At 39.8% G+C, this 22,233-nt stretch overlaps 1 protein-coding gene across 3 annotated transcripts; it reads right to left on the reverse strand.

Annotated features, from left to right (window-relative positions):
* Positions 1–2,464: 2,464 nt before the first annotated feature.
* Positions 2,465–21,518, reverse strand: tbcelb (tubulin folding cofactor E-like b). 3 transcript variants are annotated; one of them, XM_058383168.1, is made up of 10 exons: positions 21,425–21,478; positions 19,199–19,341; positions 18,530–18,658; positions 18,053–18,217; positions 17,093–17,232; positions 15,993–16,174; positions 15,312–15,568; positions 14,152–14,278; positions 13,856–13,972; positions 2,465–6,642 (listed from the first exon to the last, which is right to left on the reverse strand). In XM_058383168.1, the coding sequence occupies exons 4-10, from the start codon at positions 18,195–18,197 to the stop codon at positions 6,318–6,320; spliced, it is 1,293 nt and encodes a 430-aa protein (XP_058239151.1). In that variant the 5' UTR covers positions 18,198–18,217; positions 18,530–18,658; positions 19,199–19,341; positions 21,425–21,478; the 3' UTR covers positions 2,465–6,317. The 3 variants fall into 3 exon arrangements, with proteins under 3 accessions (XP_058239151.1, XP_058239150.1, XP_058239152.1); XM_058383167.1 differs by lacking the exon at positions 19,199–19,341 and having other exon boundaries at positions 21,425–21,518; XM_058383169.1 differs by lacking the exon at positions 19,199–19,341 and having other exon boundaries at positions 21,429–21,501.
* Between the last annotated feature and the right edge of the window lie 715 nt (positions 21,519–22,233).

Here is a 22,233-nt window from a genome sequence, read left to right on the forward strand (position 1 = left end):
CCACTGTTTGGGTTTAAGAGTCAAATGTCTGATAAAACGCAGCTACAAGTCATCAGCCTTACCAGCCACCTGCCACCAAAACCAAGCAGATTCAAATAATATTGACTGAGTTTAGCACACTGTCGCCAAGCCCAATGAAGAACTGCAGAGGTCCTGTGAACCATTTCCATGGGAAAGAGGTCAAATGTACTCAGGTTCATCAGTGCTGTCACAGAGTTCTGGTAGGTCTACCAGGCTTGAGCTTGGAAGAGGAAAAAGTCCTTCCCTATCCATCTGTTGCTTGTTGGTCCTTTTTTCTTTCCTTTCGTCCACAATGTCAAGCTCCTTTCAGGTAACTTAAACCTCCCCAAAAATTACTCCCTCTCCTGGCCACACAATGAGCCTCCTTCAGCCCTTCTTGTCGTTCCCCAGCTTTGTGGTGCAGTGGGTGGATCAGGCTACCAGCAGCTTAGCCAGAACACGTTTGCTCCTGGTACAGGGCAAGGCATGAAAAGCTTTCTTAAAGCCCCCACCATTCCAAAACACACCAACTCTCACAGCCACCTCCTCTGTGACCTTTCTTTTTATATCAGCCCCTGCTTTCATGGCCTGGTAACCGCTTGTCTGACTCTTACACTTGATATCCCGGCAGTTCACCATGTTATTTGGTGTTGCCAAGCTGATGGTGAACTCTGACTGCTGCTTTACTCAGGAAAGCTTTTGCTGCCTGATAGTGAACCCACAACGGATGTGAGAGTTTTTAATCTGGGAGAATGAATAGTGTGTGAGCTTTGCCAAATTTAGCACGTGTGACTCTCACCTGTAGGCGTGACTGGAGTAGTCCAGCCCTTCTTAGCATTAGGCTTAGTGACACCAATTAAACCTGATTATTTTTTTCAGCCAAGTTGTTGTAGTGATCCAGGTAACAGACATGCTGGAGTACTGGACAGGATCCAGTTGGATAGAGTTTTCCTGGGCTCTGGGGTAAGCTCTTTGCTGTGGGTAGACTCGAAGATGCTAACACAGCTAAAACCACCTGCAGTGTTGAGAAATAACCAAAAGCTCAGCTGCTGAGAAAATACCTTTATATTGAGTGTCTGTAATGATTACAGATAGTCGATATGGAAATGTTGACTCAGACCGCCCAACATAGATATGGGAAACTTACATTACATGTTGGAATTGCTGTGAAGTGACATGTTGATGTAGATTCGATTAACTGAATTTAATTGAAATGAACTGATTTTTCAGGAATTGCTGAGACAGTGTATCTTCGATATGTAAGAATCACCTTCAAACACTTTTGTGAGAGACATTTGCAGGAGTTAAGGCAGCCTGGTTAGGTGATTAAATAATATTAAATAATATTTGAACAATTTATTAATGCTTAATATTCTTTAACTCCTCTCTAACATGGCTCCATAAAGATAAAATTCTTAATTTCAGATTGCTCATGTGAGATTTGGTAAGATTGGGTTTGTAGTTGGAGCGCTGCTTGATTAGCTTGGACGTTTTTATCATTATGTAACTAAGCTTGCCTGAGGTGTCTGTCCTGTGAATTTAAACCAACATTATTTGACCATTTTTATGATGAATATGTTCTTGTAAAGGTGATTTTCATTCAATTAAGGCAGTCATTAACAAGAGCAAATCCCCTCAATTTTAGCTTTCATATTAATCAACCTCTTCATGTTACCTTTATCCCAAATCTTTATAAATAAAAACAAACTTTTTGGGAAAAAAAAGAAGACATTCATTTTTAAAGATATTAAAATTTTCTTCCCTTTTTGATGGCTTCAATTTTACTGGTCTTACAACGTCGAGCCATTAACATATTTCACTGTATTTCTCAGGTACTTGAGCTCATAGCAAGCCTATACTTATTTTTTAAATAAGCATCCAAAATGACCTCAAAACCCTCTGAAAACCTTTGGGGTGAATTGGAAAACAGGCTACATACCAGGCCTCCTCGCTTGATATCAGTGTCTGACCTGACTAATGCTGACTGAATAGACAAATCATCACAGTCCTGCTTTAAAATCTATCCTTTATACTTTTGTATTCATTATCCTTTTTATGTGCCCTTTGTGCTGCTCTGACTCATTGAGGCATGGACACAAGACCTCTGAATATGTAGTATCAGTCACTAAGACAGATATCTGTCACCATTTTTTACGTGTGTAGTAGAAATAAATGAATCATTGGAGTAAATGATGATGACTTGACAGGCCATTTCTGTCCAAATGTACCAATACATTAGGCTAAGACTCCATTACATGATTAACAATGCAGTGGTGACTTTTTCTGGGGTCAGATGACACACCTTTAGAGAATGGAATTATCAAAATGTGTGGTTATACATGACACTTAAGTCCTTTCATTGCTTTAATTGTGCATCAATTAATGCCAGCTTCTCTAATAAATTAATGTGAGGTCTCACAACTACGAGCTTTCTGCATTGTTTGTTGTTCTTTGTTTGCATGTATATAAAAATCAGTTTATTCATCTACTGCTATTACACATGACAGTTGAAAAATAAAAGCACCAAATTTCATGATTATTGCAGCTGATGTTCATTTGTGATAACTCTTGTTCCACACTCTGAGCAACGCCGCGAGAATAAAAAGACCTGTCAGTGACACATTAGCACTTTTCACCCTTTTCAGCAACTAATCAACACTTTGGGCATGGGACATAGTGAAAAGAACCAGAATAAAGCAAATCGACAAATCAGAGATGAAATTAGGGCTGATCTAATTAGCTACCAAACTACATAAAAAAGTTTGACTTGCATAATCAAAGTATTGAGAAAGCATTATTTGAGAAAAACCTCAAACACCAGAGGAAGGACATAGTGAGATAAAACACTAATGAGCTGTTTACATTTGGGGGAAAAAAAAGCAGCACATGGGATGCAATAATGATTTATCTAATAGACCAAACATGCTACACCAAGTCTAAAGCATGTAATAATGTCCCCAGTAGAGTTTATACACAATGGGATAGCATACAATCTGTCCATATAAGCATCACTAGAAGCCAGTTTAGGATTAGAGCCACTTTGCTGGGAACGAACAGAAGGTCAAGGTATGATAAAGCTAAAATGTAAAGAGTGCTATGAACTGACCATTTTAAAACAGATGACTCAGTTGTCAGTAATAAGGTACTGTCCACTCATACATGATCATAAATTTTCATACACTTGTGCATTACATGACAAAAGCAAGTAACATTCCATTAGGTAACAAAAATAAGTATCATTACATGACTTGGCTCAAATGCATGTGGCTAGCCTTCTTGGACACATACAAGACAATAAAAATAAAGCCTGAATTCTTGATATGCATCTCAACATAAATCACATATGAAGAAAACAAACATTTTTTGTATATTTTTAAAAAAAACATTATTCACTTCTTTGAAATCTGTGTTACACATTAAATTATACCAAACTCATATGACACGCTTTTTGGATAAACTCTTTTTTCTTCACAAGGAAAGCCTAAATATACTGTGGATATTGTAATTATGTCTTATTAATAACCTTAATAAATAACCTGCCCGAAAAGCACATTAAATACAACTGCTGATGGATTGATTGCCAAATTACAGCAGGTTTATTCATGCCCACCTATTTTTCACAGTGAGCCAGCTTTGACAAACACTAACTTGGCATATCAAGTCTTACTTGTGCACCAACATGACACAGGAAACTGACCAAGGGGACCAGCAATCACCAAAAAGCCTCAAAGGCATCTCTGCATAAATGGAATAAAAGGAAGGTTGCTCAGGCAAATGAATATCAAATGACAAGATTCCCATGTGATGTGAAGCTGGGTTCCACCCCATTGCAAACATTAAGTGGTCGTAATAAGGGAAGCTAGGCATGAGGATGTGAACTGCATGTGAAGAGACACATGAACCCAGAGAGCTTTCAGTGTGGTGGGTGACCCTATTGTAATCTAAGCAGGGAGAAAGCCACCCGTCCTGGCTGTGTGACTGAGATGGTGTTACCCCAGCCGGAGATCTGTGTGCTCTGCAGCAATCGAACACAAACATGCCGTTGACTAGGTCAGTCCTGATCCATTCATCATACAGCGCTAGCCTCTAGGAAAAGCTAAAGCAGCATTTCTTTCTCTAACCCCCCCCACCCCCCCCCATGCAACAGGGAGCTCTACTACAATTAAGGGAAAACTATAGCTCAAAGCATGAGACCTTATCAGACTCACTAAGTCAATATCACGAGGCAAGCTTTCTTTAGCTGGATCTGAAGTGTGTTTAAAATGAGAGCTTTGTGAACTCTATATACACTGAGATATGTTCAGTATCTCACAAAAGTGAGTACACCCCTCACATTTTTGTAAATATTTTATTATATCTTTTCATGTGACAACACTGAAGAAATGACCCTCTGCTACAATGTAAAGTAGTGAGTGTACAGCCTGTATAACAGTGTAAATTTGCTGTCCCCTCAAAATAACCCAACACACAGCCATTAATGTCTAAACCGTTGGCAACAAAAGTGAGTGGAAATGTCCAAATTGGGCCCAATTAGCCATTTACCCTCCCAGTGTCATGTGACTTGTTAGTGTTACAAGGTCTCAGGTGTGAATGGGGAGCAGGTGTGTTAAATTTGGTGTTATCGCTCTCACACTCTCTCATACTGGCCACTGAAAGTTCAACATGGCACCTCATGGCAAACAACTCTCTGAGGATCTGAAAAAAATAATTGTTGCTCTACATAAAGATAGCCTAGGCTATAAGAAGATTGCCAAGACCCTGAAACTGAGCTGCAGCACGGTGGGCAAGGCCATGGTCCACCAAAGAAGTTGAGTGCACGTGCTCAGCGTCATATCCGGAGGTCGTCTTTGGGAAATAGACGTATGAGTGCTGCCAGCATTGCTGCAGAGGTTGAAGGGGTGGGGGGTCAGTCTGTCAGTGCTCAGACCATACGCCGCAGACTGCATCAAATTGGTCTGCATGGCTGTCGTCCCAGAAGGAAGCCTCTACTAAAGATGACGCACTGCATACAGTTTGCTGAAGACAAGCAGACTAAGGACATGGATTACTGGAACCATGTCCTGTGGTCTGATGAGACCAAGATAAACTTATTTGGTTCAGATGGTGTCAAGCGTGTGTGGCGGCAATCAGGTGAGGAGTACAAAGACAAGTGTGCCTTGCCTACAGTCAAGCATGGTGGTGGGAGTGTCATGGTCTGGGCCTGCATGAGTGCTGCTGGCACTGGGGAGCTACCGTTCATTGAGGGAACCATGAATGCCAACATGTACTGTGACATACTGAAGCACAGCATGATCCCCTCCCTTCGGAGACTGGGCCGCAGGGCAATATTCCAACATGATAACGACCCCAAATACACCTCCAAGACGACCACTGCCTTGCTAAAGAAGCTGAGGGTAAAGGTGATGGACTGGTCAAGCATGTCTCCAGACCTAAACATATTGAGCATCTGTGGGGCATCCTCAAACGGAAGGTGGGGGAGCGCAAGGTCTCTAAGATCCATCAGCTCTGTGATATCATCATGGAGGAGTGGAAGAGGACTCCAGTGGCAACCTGTGAACTCCATGCCCAAGAGGATTAAGGCAGTGCTGGAAAATAATGGTGGCCACACAAAATATTGACACTTTGGGCCCAATTTGGACATTTCCACTTAGGGGTCTACTCACTTTTGTTGCCAACGGTTTAGACATTAATGGCTGTGTGTTGGGTTATTTTGAGGGGACAGCAAATTTACACTGTTATACAGGCTGTACACTCACTACTTTACATTGTAGCAGAGTGTCATTTCTTCAGTGTTGTCACATGAAAAGTTATAAAATATTTACAAAAATGTGAGGGGTGTACTCACTTTTGTGAGATACTATATATATATGTGTAAGACTGTAATGTAGAATTGTGTCTTAAAAATAGTGTGTATTATGCAGTGGTAAAATACTATTTGGAAATGTACGGAACTTGTTCCTGAAATTCTCAAGCACATATGCATATTGTATGTATAACACAGGACGAGTTAAAACCTTTAAAATCTTGGTTATCTTTGGGGGAAAAAATACACCACTGTCCCATAGCCTCAAATATCTTTTTACATCCCAGTTTATAGTCTTTTGGGATTTCTGCTGGACAGCATTAGATTTCCCAGGTTCAACATAGTAAATGGTCAGCTTTTAGGACTTTTAGGCCCTTCTCTCAGAATTTTTCACTGATTTATAAACTGATTTGGAACTCATAGATTACACTGGTTTTACTGGGAGATCTTAAAATTATTTTTTCTTTCAATTGGTCCCTTTTTAACCACTGTCTCTGTGATCATATCACTTCATTCATTGACACTTTGGCACTACCAGGATCTCATCTCCATCCCGTATGCTGTAGGAATGGAGGGCTCGGGCTCCATACTTGAGCTCCTGAGGTGCTAGTGCGTAACCCAGCTGCCTGTCAATGTAGTAGACGCGCATCTTGTTGGCCGGCAGCTGCACCACAGGCCTGAGCTGCTTCTTCAGGTCAGCCACAGTCTGGTCAAGCCGGAGCTCCAGCTGCTCGGTGTTGTCCCCAAAGTGCAGCTCAACCTGGGCACAGCTCAATGGACGCAAATCCACATCTGCAAGTGGTGCCAGACGGCCATAATGGGCCACGAGATTGTGAAACCTGGAAAAGAAACAGAGCAACTTGATCAAGAAATGGACTATGACTAAGATGAAATTGATTATGTTATGTTATTTGATTATGTTAAGTGGCTGTCCTTCATATTGTACCAAAGAAGAAGAATAGAAAAAATGATAGTTTTATCAGAGTGTATGCATTAAGCTTAATATACTGCACAATGCCTGAAAGTAGCAATAGGAGGAACTAGCTGTGGGGATTTGCTCCTTCACCCACAAGAGCATTAGTGAGTTTTTACATGGAGGCGTGGAGGCCTGGGACGCAGTAGGCAATCCAATTCATCCCAAAGATGTTCAGTGGGGTTGAGGGTAAGACTCTGTGCAGGCCGCATAACACTTCCTCTCCAAGCCTGAGGTATTGTCATGCTGGAGCAGGTTTGGGCCCCTTAGTTCCAGTGACGGAAAATCTTAAAGCATACAAAGACATTCTATACAATTGAGTGCTTCCAAATTTGAGGTACAACCACATATGAGACATGTGATGGTCAGGTGTCCACAGACTTTTGGCCATATAGTGTACTGCTATAAAAAATAATTCAAATATATGCCAATAAACTGTTATTCATGAAAAAAAACCCATTAAGTTTAATGGATATACTTAAGCACTTAAGATTAGGAATCAATTAATACCAATACTGGCATCAAGTATTAGTTTATTACCATTCTCATTTCCTCATACTCACAGAAATGCTTTGATACCAGCAGCCAATAACAAGTGGTACTATGTGACAAAGGCTTCTATATCTCGTGTATGTCATGCTAATAAACATAAGACAGGAGCTGACAGCAATCTGGACATATTTCATAAATAATGATGCCAATAAAAGCAAAGCGAAACAGCTTTGAAGTGGAGGTCCAACAGCATTCTTACAAATAACATTTAAAGCATCTTATTGGTGTTTAAACAGTATGGCCTCCTGGTGGTCCAGCAGCAGGATTCCACACTCTCACTGCCATGGCCTGGGTTCGATTCCCGGGCAGGGCGCCAACCCAGCCTCTGAAGCGTTAATTCTGAGTGCCGGTCCCAAGCCCGGATAAAAATGTGAGGACTGCGACAGGAAGGGCATCTGGCATAAAACCTGTGCCAAATCATGTGGATCAAATGATCCGCTACAAACAGGAGACCCTGCCATTGTGCGGGACAAATGCTAGGATTCAAAAAAAAAAATTGGTGTTTAAACAGTATCTCTAATAAAGAACATGAGAGTGGCTGACCTGGGCATAAACAACATTATTGTCATTATATACAAGTGCAAGGTGCCAAGAATTGTGTGCTCACAAAGGAATAATAAAAAGTATTGATGCATCTCTAGTTAACGTGCCATTAAACATAACTACAACTGTAATAAAAATATATGAATATTTTTACGGGATTGAACATACTGCATACACACACGGTGAGGATGATGATGATGATGAAGGCAAAAAACCTGACAGATCACCGGGGTCAGACTGCTATAGTTTAGTGTATTCTTGGGAATATCAAGTTTCAAAATCAACTATTTAATGAGAAGGATAACTGAGCTGAGTTCACAGGGTCGTGGTCATTAAAAATACATGCTGTGTAACATTTTGTCTTTTGGAAAAAAGAAAAAAAAGTTCTTCCTGAGCGAAACCTACCTAGTGTTGCTAGAATATAATTTGGACTTAATACTCATGGTAAAATACTGACCGGGATCATTAGATGCTTCTGTTTTGTGAATAAAGACCTAGCAGTGGCAAATTGATGGCATCATGAAGGATATGTCAGTCAAAACCTGCTTCTGCTGCAAGGAGGTTAAGAGTTGACCATCTATAGAACTTTCAATAAGATAATTGACCCAAAAGCATTTCAGATCAACACACAAAGTGTTGAAGAAACACAAAATCAGTGTTTTGCAATGAGCATATTATAATGACAATGAAAACAGTCCATATGTGCATGCTTAATGTTATAAATGAGCTGCACTGAGGAGTGCTTCCTGATCAATTCTACATGTCTCTAACCTTGATGACTAAAAAATGCTGTTATTTTCTTGAGGGCAGTGTTCAGCAAATAACCATTTTAAGATAGCTGTTTATTTCCAAACTACATTTTTTAACGGTTTTTGTTAGGAAGGTAGCTATCTTCCCATCAACCATCTCAAGCAGGTAGGCAAGCAAGTCAGATTGCTAACAAATCAATGTACAAAATCTACCGGGTAAATTTTGCTGCCTCGCAGCTTCAGGGTCCTCGGTTTGATCCTAATTTTACAGTCTGCGCAGTTTAGTTGTTGTTCTCCCAACCAGGGTGTATGTGTCCATCTCAGCCTAGTATTCCTATGTCTCTAGATTCAAGGCTTTCCTGATGAGTATTAAGTGGTTATTGATGACGATTTTATGAAGGATGATGAGTATCATTAATAAAGCCATGACTAAAAAGTTTTTCATGACTAATCTGCTCCCACTTGAGTCGTGCTCACTGCCATTTCGCAAGGAGATACGTCTTCTTAGTGTGACTATAAAGTCTGTATAAAAAAAACGAAAGGTGCTAAAAGAAAAATAGAGTACAGATCCAAGGATATGAAAAGCAAAGAGTATATGGTGAAGATTCATGCCAAACATAAGAAGCCAGCTATTTCATCATTTTTAAAATGGCTGAATTAGATAAAAGTAAAAAATCTTTGTCGTATTTTGCAACTTATTAATGTTGCTGTGTACTACTGGTAGTCTATTTGTTTAACTGCTTTGCAAAGGACAATGTGTTCTCTTGCCATGAGAAAGTTCTCCCTAGCCCCCCTCCAAGTTACTGAGGGTTTGTGGGAAAGATAAGAGGACATCAGACAGGAATGATTCAAAAAATCTAGGAAGGGGGGTTAGTGAGGGGGCTCTTTTTTGCTTTAAAGTGCTACTGTACCAACTATGCCAATCAAAGTAATTTCCCTCCCAGACTGCCAAGAAAAGTGTCCCCACAAAGCGGAGGCTGAGCGTGGGTAGGTGCCTGCGGCTCCGAACCTTCACCATGGGAATACCGCTCCGTCCATACAAAGTGCCACTCTGTCTAGGGAAAAAAGCAAGACTCACTCAAAGGTCTCATTTAGCCTGAGCTAAGCTCTCTTAAATGCAAGCGAAATCACATTGGCGGTGATAACACGTCCGACCTGAATTCCATCAGCGCACTGTTCTCTGATCAGCCCCAGAGATGAGGCTGGACAATAGTTGGTAGAAGGTAAAGCAGGTTCATAGTAGGAGATATACAGTGAGTCTACTGTACGTACTGTAACACTATAAGTGACTGAACTTACAGAAAGGAAAAGAGACATAGACAGGGGTTTATCTCCTTTAATAAAGACGCAACAATGAGCAAAAGGATGGGGTTGGTTTTCAGCAAAATTGTCATAGTGGACTACCTGTGTTCCACTGACTCCTGATATTTAATACAAGATAAATTATTTCCATTATCACTTTCCTGTCCTTGCCAAAGCTTTACATTCACAAAGTGTTTGGCATCCTGAATGCGACTAATAATTTTCAGTGCATTGTGTAATGCACTTAAGACTTAAGTGAAGTCAATCATGAGTGGCAAGAAAAAAAACCCTAATAAGACAAGAGTAAAAGCAAAAAAAAAGTGATTCGGACATTCCTTTCTTCTTTCTAGCTACCTTTTTTTCCTTATCATAGATAACAGTCACTGCAAAGCTATGGTTACTCGCTTGACATAAAGCCTTGAACCCTCTTTCATTTCCATCATTTTCTCCTCCCCTCATTCCTTTCTTGTTCTGCCACCTCTTCCATCTTTCATCCATCTCATCGCTCTTCTCGTTCTCTTCATGGATCTAGCTGTGATGTCTATTCCCACAGTTGGGGTTTTGGGTTCTCAAAGACTGGTGGCATGTGGAACCCTTTATCTTCAATCTCATTAACTTCATTCAGTCACTCTTTACCTCATTCCCACCTCTATCATGCATTTACCACAAACAGGTCATCTCTTGGACCGTGCCCATCATTGTCTCTTGACAAAATCTCTCTTTTTGTTAGCACAGAGACGGGCTACAGTAATCTGGGCAATATGACTGGCTGGTCATATATCAAATATCCTCTCCATTTGTACTTTCACTTCTTAGTTCTTGGTTTTCCACATGGGGTAACTAAATTGTTCGGCATGAGAAATCTATAGGACAAGAGTCTGATCTGTGCATACCAATGAAAGTAACTGAACAGTACAGGCTTACAATGACTTAAGCCAGCACACCGCCCACTATATCCCATTCACAGAGATAATGCTATTTGGGCCCAGGCTTCGACTCAGCAACCAGGCTGAAGTTACAGATCCTTTCAGGTTTTCTCCATTTCCTGAACAGTTATTATTACACCTTGGAATCAATTCCTACAGAGCTAAGTAAAGGAGTAAGTGGAGGAGTTTTAAAAAGTCACAAGCATTTGTCTTCAGCTGCCAGTCTGTGTCTAATGTCATAGTCATACACATAACGGTTATTTTTATAGCCAGGTTGTAGCTATATTAAAGGTCAACTGATCTTTCAATGTCACTCTCTCAATTTTTCTTTTATCATGCGGACTGATTACTGTTTTGCCCTAAGCCCTAAGGGGAGGGCAAGTTGTCTGAATCAGTAAAAGGCAACCTAAACTCACCCCTAGAGTTTTCACCAGAGCTACCCACTTAGCATTTTTACCAAGTTCAACCTGCACTCCCCTGGGAATCTTTCCATGCTGTGGGATGGAAAAGAGAGAATGTCAAAGAAAGAGAGATGAAGGCCAATCAATCTATTTCTGTGTTGAATGTCAAAGAAAAGTTAACTCGCCGGAAATATGAGACTGAACACAGCCCTTGCTTTGCTAGATGTACTAATGACGTAAAAGTCGAATTAATCTGATAAGTATAACCGCTAAGATACATTTAGATTAGATGATTAGCTGTCAGTCATGCATAGAACTGACTCACAAGACATTTGCTGTGTTAACTTAAACTCACGGTTTAAGTGGGTAAACACATCATTACTTCATTTAGATCTTTCCTTATATACAGCCATTCACAATTCCATGTCCCTCCGCCCGCTGCTTACAGGAATCCCTGTCAGAATGCTTACACATCTTCGTCAATTCATTACGTGAGTGAACCATTCAAAGAAATGAGAACGACAGAGAGTGTGTGTGCGATTCACTAATCCACCTTTCTTTTTAAAAAAAACACCTGCCATTTCAGTCCCCTTAAAACCTTAGAAGAGACTGTGGAGAATAAGGAAAGGTGGACAGGAGGATATAGAGAAGGAAAAAAGAATCAAGCTGCCACCTCGTATATCAGTTTCCTGGCAAGAGTATTCTGGCACAAAGGCGTCTTTGAGGAGGCAGAGACTGGCCGCATTGTCTCTCAAAGGTTAGCCTCCTCTACAGGAGAGCGAGCCCGTGAAACGTCCTCTCCCAGGTTAAGCACAACACGGTGGCCTAAAGAACGTGGGGGATCCCTCGTCTTCTGACATGTGCTGGCCATCAGAAAATACCCCCAACAACAACGAGATGGGGTAAAAGACGAAAAGGACATTCGAGAGATGAGCACCAGACATCACCAAGCTGATTAAGCTAGTGCTTGTAAAGGAGATGATAAGGAAGAAAAATAAGTGCAACGTACTGAATTGCAGTGATGGCAAGCATTTTTTTTTTTCAGACACAGCCAAGGAGGCAAACACACAGTCAAAGTGGTAAACGATATTGTATTTGTGTGTCTACATTACGCTTGTGTTACTGATCTCAGGCCTGCTTTGAATGGATCAGTGCACACACAGAGAGCTGTGCTGAACAATAGCTCTTAAAGCTTTCCATTTTGAGGAGATGTGGATAACTGATAGCAACTGATCCACCTGCACTTCAGCTCTTCTGGAGTGGAGCTGTCACATTTATGGCTAATCAATCATGTCCTCTGCATCTGTGAATGTATTCAAGCGAGATCAATCAAATATATTTCATTAGTCTGGACATAAGCATAGATAGGACCAGATTAGAGTGAATGATCACTGTCTCTCAAAGGAGATGTTTATTTAACATGTATGGAAGGAGTCTCCAGTGTCAGCACAATGTAACAGTCAGAGGTAAAGCTGTTATTTTAAGTTTTCTACCACAGGAATCATGACCAGTTGCGTTACAGTTATCCCCCGTTTATCACGTGGGTTACGTTCCAAAACCACCTGCGATAAACGAAAATCTGCGCTACATGGACGCCACCCCCAAATGTTTTTATTTTTTTAATGTTTAAGCCGTAAATGACCCTCCCACACTCTTTAAACACACACAGAAAAGAAAAATTTGCAAGCAAATTTTGGGTAAATTCGTAGAAATATCACATTTATATACTGAGTACTGTATGAATGTATGTTCCTTGCTAGAAGCCTTAGAAGGTGCAGAGCGTTTGGGCGACATAATTGGGCTTGGAGAAAAACCGTAAAAATACAGCGTACACAGAACAACACGAAACACTCGGGACAGTGACACGCCAAGAACTGGGATGCTGGAGAATTCTGCTTCCCTTTCCCCAACTGCACACATAGCCAGCAGCCAATCACAACCGTGATTAAATGAATGGGGCATTCTGATTGGCCGGACTCATTCCTCTAGCCATACTGTATTTAGATTTTCAGCATCCCTGCACCGCGCTTTCTTAAACAACGCTATGCTGTACAGTATTTTATATATTATTAACACTGTACTTCATTTTAATTAATGTTTATATTTTGTAATTAATAATTATATTTTTATTAGTAAATGACCTTATTTAAACATAAAAACAATTCACTATAAGGTTTGCGGATACCGCGATATACCGGGAAAATCCGCAAAAAAAATTAGTTATGTTCCAAATAAAAATCCACGATATATCGGGACCGCGATATATGAACTAGGATATAGTGGGGGATTACTGTGTTAACTGGTGGCTAGAGCTGTTGAGGAAATGACTGTTTAAACCTGCTGTAACATCGGTGCTAACAGGAAGTTGCTTCACAGAAGGCCCAGAAATTTCATTCATTCATACATTTATTCGTAAATTGTAGTCATTGGTGTGCTATAAGAGGAATAAAACACTTCAGGTTGTGCAGTTACTGGACAGTAAGCAACTTTGGGGTGGCATGACATCACACCATCTAATTATTTTACTTGTTACTTATTCACTTTTATTTATTGTTTTATTCCCTATCATGTTTACTGTAGCTACGAATTTGAACAGTGAGATGTACCTCTGTGGTAACTCATCCTCAGGACAGTCCAGGTGATAGCGGATGTAGAAGCGTTCAGCATCCTCTCTTTCTCCGTCTGTCACCACACTTCCATTCAGAACAGTCACAGAAGGCAAACTGCAGGCCACAGGAGACATTTTAGGCATGTCATTATATACATACCACTAACTAAACGACAATTTAGTCCACAAAAGAACTTACATTATGATACCATTTTACAAAGAGAGAATTTTATGTGAGTGAATAAGGTATTGTACAGTATATGAGAGTGCATGTGTATAAGACTGTACACCCACTGTGCTATCGAAAGGTATCGTCTCTCTTGGTCAGTGTAAGGCTGCAGTAAAGGGATGCCCATTAGACGAACTTCCCGAAGCTTCGGGAAGAAATTGAGCTTCTCAATGTCCTCCCAGCGATTCAGACCTAAGTCAAGAAGGGAAAACATCCGTCCATTATCCACTTCCATGAATAGGAAAATACGTTATCCAACATTATTCTATTCAGATTCGAAATGTCACAATGGATTTGGTTCTGCTTGGCTGAAAATTTCACTTTAGTTTCCTAAACTCTAAATAATACACCATGAGATAAAATGCTAAATGTTAAAATAATTGACTGGTTCGCCAATATTTGCAAAGCTGAAAAAAATGTGATTCTTGTCCTTGTGAGAAATCTCTTATTTGGAATAACAGATCAGATTTCCAAGAATGACAAGGGCCCTTTTTGTGTCCACAAATACTACTTATATTATTAATAATTAGGTTGAAGTTTTTGGAACTACATATATTAGATATGTCAGGAGCAAAACGTGATGATTTTGCTCTTCTAGGATTACAATTGCAATTTTTTTTATTTATTAACGAATGAGGCATTTTACTGATTTATAATTACATTTATTATATTCATAAAAACAGTTTCATCATGTTATCCGTTGAATTCATGTTATGACAAGCTATATTAGCTATAAACAGCTATAAGGTATAATAAACAGATCAGCTTAGATTTCTTAGATTAATTAAAAAAAGAAAAATTATCAAAAAACTTGTCTCCTGTCTGAAGATTTTCCAGTGCTTACTTGTAAACTTGACTGTAACTGTAAGTGTTTCTATAATACTTGTGTAAATGTATAAATGTATAAGTGTGACTTCACAGAAGATGTATAACCATATAAGTGATTCTTCATATTTTAATTAACACTACGTTTATAATTATTCTTAAATGTGAGCCATACAAATCCATCTCTGTAGAAATGATGAAGTAAAAAAAATGGAGTGCATTCATATAAACCTGATGACCCTGAAGCATAGCCAGCAGTACTCTGAGAGCTCAAATAATCAGTGTCTTCTGCTCAATCAGATTTGAGAATTTAACAGTGGCGTGGAATAATATTCTGTGTTATTAGTACAATAAAAAGCATTTTCAGTCTATTGCTATATTGTGAAGCTGCTTAACTCACCTGAGTTGTGCAGGTTTATACTGTGCAGGTTCGGGAACAGGCACTGCAGGGAGTCCCCGGGCTCACGGATGGAGGAGAGAGAGTTATTAGCGAGGATGAGTGATGTCAGACGAGGGTACAGGAGGCCTAGCTTGCGCACCTCGCCCCAGTCCTGCAGCAGATTATCAGTAATGTGCAGCAGGCGCAGCGATGGGCAGGGTACCCGTGACAAGTTCACACACTCGTACTCGTTCAGGCACAGGAAGAGCTCCTCCAGACTGCAGCAGAGATAACATGTGTTTAAGATGCAAACAGGAAACACACACTCACAGGGTTTTTTACACTCAGCTACACACAAGTACACATGCCTGTACAGTAGTCTGAAACTGAGATATAAACTCTGGCACACACTATCGTCACATACAGACGCACAAAAAAAAAGCCAAATGCACATTCAGGTATGGTAAATTATAGAATGTATTCAAAATAAATGTCTATTTTCCTCTCTCTCTCTCTCTCTCTCACACACACACACACACATATGCAGACTCTCCAAATCAGGGGCATCAATTAATCCTAGGGAGCTCTTCAAGTCTGCATACACACACACACACACACACAGGGATGTAGGTAAGATAAAGGAATGCAGATTAAACATAAAAAGCTCTACAGGATTTTCAGCACACACACTTGTACACTTACTCAGGGATCTCTTGCGTGAGCATGTGCACCATGTCCCAGGAGATGTGTGTGTTGTTGAGGACGAGGCGGCGGAGGCCTGAGAAGGCTTCAGCACCTCCAGGCTCCAGGCTGGAGCCCTTCAGAGGATTCATGCTCAGATTGAGAAAGTCCAAATGAGGGATGTTAGATAGAATCTTACTGATCTATAAAGGAAAACACATCAAGAAGAATAAAATCACATTTAGGATTTTTAACCCTAAAATAACTTTTGAGTTATCTTTACGCTCTGCTCCTGTTTTTGTTCATCTTGTTGCTTTGTCTTGGAATTATTCACACTTTCAGATCACTTTTCTGTTGCTGTGGACAGAGTTACATGAAATCTGTTCTTCTGCTTATTATTAGCTCTTCTCAGGAGATGTGTATTCATTCATACCAAAATATATGTTTTCAGTGTTTCATATTATTTGTTATATTTACAAAGTGACCTGATGACTCTCTTCCAAAGAGGTCTATACTAAATTAAAGAAAGTTCTCTCTTTTCTAGGCAACCCGATGATATGTGATGAAAACAGTAAAATGTGTATGCAGGATATAAGCTATTTCTTAGCTAATAATGGATTTTCTGGATGTTCTGATAATGGACTCTTATGGATATGCAGGCTACAAACTCCAGCTTTTGATCTGACCAGCTCCCAAATGCCGAAAAACACAGCACGGGCTGGTCAGACTGGTAGATGGAAATGGTCTTGAATTAATAGTACTAATACATCAGAGACAAGTTGTGTTTAAGGAAATAACACATATTGAGGCAGTAATATTAGGAAGTCATGATTGAGTAAGCTAAAAACAAACAAACAGAGTTGTTGTATTGCTTTCAAAGAAATATAGCATAATTTTTATTGTCAGTCTTTTGTAGGAGAGATATTAGAACACCAACAGGCCACAGATGGAGCTCCCCCCAGTGGCCACACCTTTATCATCATCTACCCTTGCAGCAACCTGAGCATTCCCACAGGGTTGACTTAGTCTTCATCTTAGTGCTACTCAGAACATGAGATGAAAGCACATTAAGTGTAAAGTGCTATGTGATCATCAGCAGTACATACTCCGACTGCCCTCACCTCTCCCCAGTCTCTGAACTGGTTATGAGACAGGTCCAACTCCACCACATGAGCGCAAAATGTCGCCACTTCCTCCTCATCTCCTGCGTGACTTATTCCACAGCTATCCAGAACCAGCACGCTGGGCAGATTTAGACGATCTGACATGGACAGTTAAACAATGAATTGAGTTCAACTTCTCATGTAATAAGCTTGTCGTTAACGTGTCATTTAATAAGCTCTAATAAGCTTTGATATGAAACAGCAGCGGTTTCCATGCTGCAGAATCTATACCTCATTTGTGAGATTCATTAAAAGTCATTTAAGGTCAATAGCTTGTCTACAGTGATATGATAGTGATGCCATGCCATGTTTCTTCCATGTACCAAACACGGCAAACAGAAAAGTTGCAACACTTTTGTTCAAACCAAAACAAAATGCAAACATTCAGGTTTTTTCATCTGAAATTTGTTCTCTGATTGGACAACGTCCGCTTAGTATATCTATTTTTAGTTTCTCCACCCTTCAGGGGAAGCAGATGAGAGTGTAAATATTTTGCTCTTTACATACATGACTGTATTTCACACACACCTTCTGAGTCACTGTTGATAATGTGTTACAGACGTGTCAGTGACAAGGGCTGAAAAAATAACAGCCTCAAGGCTGGGGGCATTTCAAATCTGTAAAATCTTCTGAAACTGATAAGCTTGGATAAAAATAAATAAGCCCCAGTCCATTCTGTGTACTTTTCTTATGACCATTACAGGTGCTGTTGTGCTTATTTTGCGCTCCACAAAAGTCCAAAATCATCCACTTTAAGATTTTTGTTAACAGAAAATTGTCTGATATGGTCATTGATCATTTTGACTACGAGCAGAATTAATGATTGGTAATGAACTTCAATTATTGTAAACAGTGTGATTAGACAGCTGTCATGTTGATTTAAATTAAAAACCATAAAGTTGAACTGAGATATCTAACCTTTGACTGGAGAACCCTGAGGACTGGTGCGGATCACCACGCCTGCACCAGGCCCACGACAGTACGGGAAGTTGTCTGGGTTGTACTTCTCGCTGATGACCTGAACCAGAGTGCGTCCTATTTCATCCTCCATGTCCATCTCCATCTTTTCTTTTGTCTCTTCACCTATGTGCGTTAAAAAAAAAATGACCACAAACCAAAAAAGTATTGACTATGAACACTGTTTCCATTCATATATTTCAGTGGACTGTGATTTCATTCCTGGTCACTAGTTTGACATTTGTAGAGGGAGGGTATTTTAGGACCTTGTTATTTACAGGAGCAAAGGTCAGGAGTCTTCAACCAAGAATAGTGAAACCAGGGGAAGGACAGGCATGGCTTTAGGACACCGGATAATTTAGAAAAAATACAATTAGGAAGTGTGACTAAATTGAAGCTGCATTATAAGCTTAAACACAAGTGACTGAACTGCATTACCACACAGCTGAAGGTCCTAGTGCTGTCCAGCTCTGATCACCAAACACCTCCACAACTGCAATGTTACGCTTCAGCCTCCAGTTGCTGGTGCAAATGGTCACACAGTCACAGAATGGCCATTCTTCTTTCCTGGTTTAACACGAGCAACAATGACATTTAACATTAGAAAGAAAGGACTGTCTCGGACATGAGAGCCTACAATGTCTATTCTACATATTCATATGCCGTTCTTTTCATCGGAACTATCGTCTTACTGCTCAGTGGCTTAAAAACAACATTTTAATTCATTAAAGAAAAAAAGACTCTTTGTTTTGTTAAGATTCTCGTTATGTGGGACATCTACAAAACATGTTAGTTCCTGTTATAACTTATTGTTCCAACTGTAGGCTTTTGAAATGAATAGATAATGTTACAAAGAGAAACCATAGATAGATAGATAGATAGATAGATAGATAGATAGATAGATAGATAGACAGACAGACAGACAGACAGACAGACAGACAGACAGAGACAGACAGACAGACAGATAGATAGATAGATAGATAGATAGATAGATAGATAGATAGATAGATAGATAGATAGATAGATAGATAGATAGGCTTCATCTGTCTCAGTTAAACAGTAACTAGATAAACAATAGCATGTTAGAACAACTGCATTAACACAAACCTGTGTTTCAGGTTGCAGCTGGCACTGCTGTCTGCTGCTGTTTTAGAAAAGTAGTAAACATGTTCTAGCCAATCAGATTTGTGAATTCAACTGCACTGTGGTATAAATGTATATAAAAGATGTTTGCCATGCTCATCTGTTGGCTGTGAAAAGAACAAGCAGTGCAAACAGAGGCACAATTTAAATGATATCCGTGATATGCTCCAAAAGAAAACTCATTCATCATCTGCTAAAGCACCAATGTCAATTCAATTCCGAACTCAGCATCGTTCCTTGCTCTCAACTTACCTTTAATGGTGATAAAAAAAAGTAAGACGATGAAACAGATTTTTAGTAATGTGCAATTTAATAAATAATATAACCTATAAATCTACATTTCTTTATTGGAGCAGATATTATTTTATATATATACACTGAATAAGTATTATTTTTAAAACATAGTCAAGTACTCAAAAATGTAAAATAGATAAGTGTCATTTTATTTGTTGGATGCTTTATATAGTTAGCATTTCTATTCAATTCAAATATTTCTCTCGATATAATATGTTTTGATGTGGTTTATTAAGCAGCCATTAAGCAATCAGGTCAAATATACTTACTGTTTCAATAACAAATTTTAGACTGGAATCGAACTGTAATGCCAATAAAACAAGAAAAATGTTGTTTATATGATAGAGACGTATTATTATAAAACTATGGTATTCACCAGAGAGTAGCCAGTTTGAGTTCTGTGGAAATAAAAGATATCTCTGGTAACAAAAAGTTTCAGAATCACTGAATCAACAAGCTATTAACACTGGGCCCCTGATCAAGGATCTTAACCCACCTGCTCCAGGGGCGCTGTACCATGGCTTGACCCTGCGCTTATTGATAATAAGCTGTGATATGTGAAAACCAGGGGCAGTAGTGGCTCAAGTGGTTAAGGCTCTGGGTTGTTGATCGGAGGATTGGGGTTCATGCCCCAGCTGTGGGGCAAGGCCCTTAACCCTCCCTGCTCCAGGCGTGCTATATCATAGCTGCCCCAGTGCTCTGACCCCAACTTCCTCAGGTGGGATATGTGAAAAAAAGTATTCCACTGTGCTCTAATGTATGTGTGGTAATAATAAAGGGTTTGTGCCCTCAGTTCTTCTTAAAGGCTTCGTGCCCTCAGTTTGAGTAGATAGTGAGCTGTGTGGTAAAGGCTCGTGTCACTAATACAGGGCACTAGAATGTCAAAAGTGTCCTTGGCATGCTGTTATTAAATATTAAAGGACCCGGGCAGCTTAGAAATTTTCAACATAACTGTAATGAAGAGGTGTTGAGTGTGTGTATGTGTGTGTGTATAGAGAAGGGTTTTTTTTTTTTCTAGCACAAATATTTGATATGAATACTATGAACATGCTATCAATTTGTATATGTTTTTGTTGGGTCATTAATACTTCTCTAACTACAACCACAGCTTTACATACACTTTCCCCCCTCAGGGGATCTCGTGTCCCTTTAAATAGACTAGTGGATTGGCGAGTGCGCATGCGCACACTGAACAGCTGCGGTATGCAGGGCAAAGTGTTGTTGAATTTCAAAAGTCCCGGTACCATGACAACGGATTGGATACAAAGCCATAATGTGAGAATAAATACCTTATGTGTAAAGATAAAAAAATCGTGTAAGATAACGTGATGTTATTGTATGGGACAGTGTTTAGATCACCGGAAGAGTCTCACTTAGATCACTTTTTTGTTGTTGTTTGCTTTCCCCCCTTGTTTTTGCCCAAGTGCATAAAGGTGGTTCATGCACTAAAAAAAATAAAACCTCACGGAATCTATTTAATATGGCAGAAAAGTAAAGACTTTCACTAAAAAATGAAAAAGACAAAATGCTTTATATTATATGAAGGCAGTTCATAACACGCGACGCTGAAGCCAGCCAATAAGCGCTCGCGCAGTTGTTTATGTTTTTTTTTTTTTTTTTCAGGAAGCGACAGCGACAGACACTTTATATCCTAATGAAACACTTTTATATCTGATCACATGAATACATCTCCTCATCGGAATACAATCACTGTATAATAACTTACAAATAATAATTTCTAGATAATATTTTCTTTGTGCATTAAATATAGAAACGTCAACAAACCCTCGCTATTTTCCTGTGCATGTCCAATTTATCCCATCGTAATAATAATTAATATCGTGAGCTGACAGACATGCAAGGTGTGAGATTATAATGAGGACAGTTTGTTCTTACCGACCCCGAGCCAGCTCCAGGTCGCCCTACTTGTTTTTGTTGCTGATCACTGGACAGTAGCGAATCAGATGGGCGACTTAACCCGGAAGTGACGTCAGTGCGCTTGGCTTTATCATAGAGAGAGAGAGAGGGAATTTTAAATCTGGGTAAATTCTGATATTTTGGAGCATTTCATTTTTTGAAGCATGATGTGAAGCTGACAACACGTTCACATCATGATGTCTAGGAAAAGATGCTTTTCAGGAGACTGATTATAGTTTTCTCTGGGACACTGTGAAAAATGATGAAATGATGAACATATGAGAGGGGTTCGACTGTGTGTGTTGGTGCCTCACAGGTTCAGAGTCCTTGGTTCGATCCTGAGCTTAGGTTATTGTCTGTGTGGAGTTTCTGGATGTTTGTGTGGGTTTCCTGCAGGGTTTCCTCTCACCTCGCGGAAAAAAAATAAAGATGCTGGTAGGTGGATTGCAAACAATATATTCCCCCCAAGTGTGCATGGTGCTTTGCAATGGACTGGCATTTTAACTTAGGACATTTAACTTAACTTATCTGGACTTGTAACTGGGCAGTAATCCTGGGATGGGCAACAGATCCACCACAACCCTGAACAGGGTAAAGAGGTTACTGAAGATGATGGTGATGATGTAAAGATACCTATGTTTATGTGAACTAACTTTGTGCATAGCTTGTCTTAAATATACACAGAGCAGGCATAACTCATCATGGCACCTGTTAGTGGGTGGGATATATTAGGCAGCAAGTGCACATTTTGTCCTCAGAGTTGATGTGTTAGAAGCAGGAAAAATGGA

Source organism: Hemibagrus wyckioides, linkage group LG28 (assembly GCF_019097595.1).
Source record: "Hemibagrus wyckioides isolate EC202008001 linkage group LG28, SWU_Hwy_1.0, whole genome shotgun sequence".
Taxonomy (NCBI): Eukaryota; Metazoa; Chordata; class Actinopteri; order Siluriformes; family Bagridae; genus Hemibagrus; species Hemibagrus wyckioides.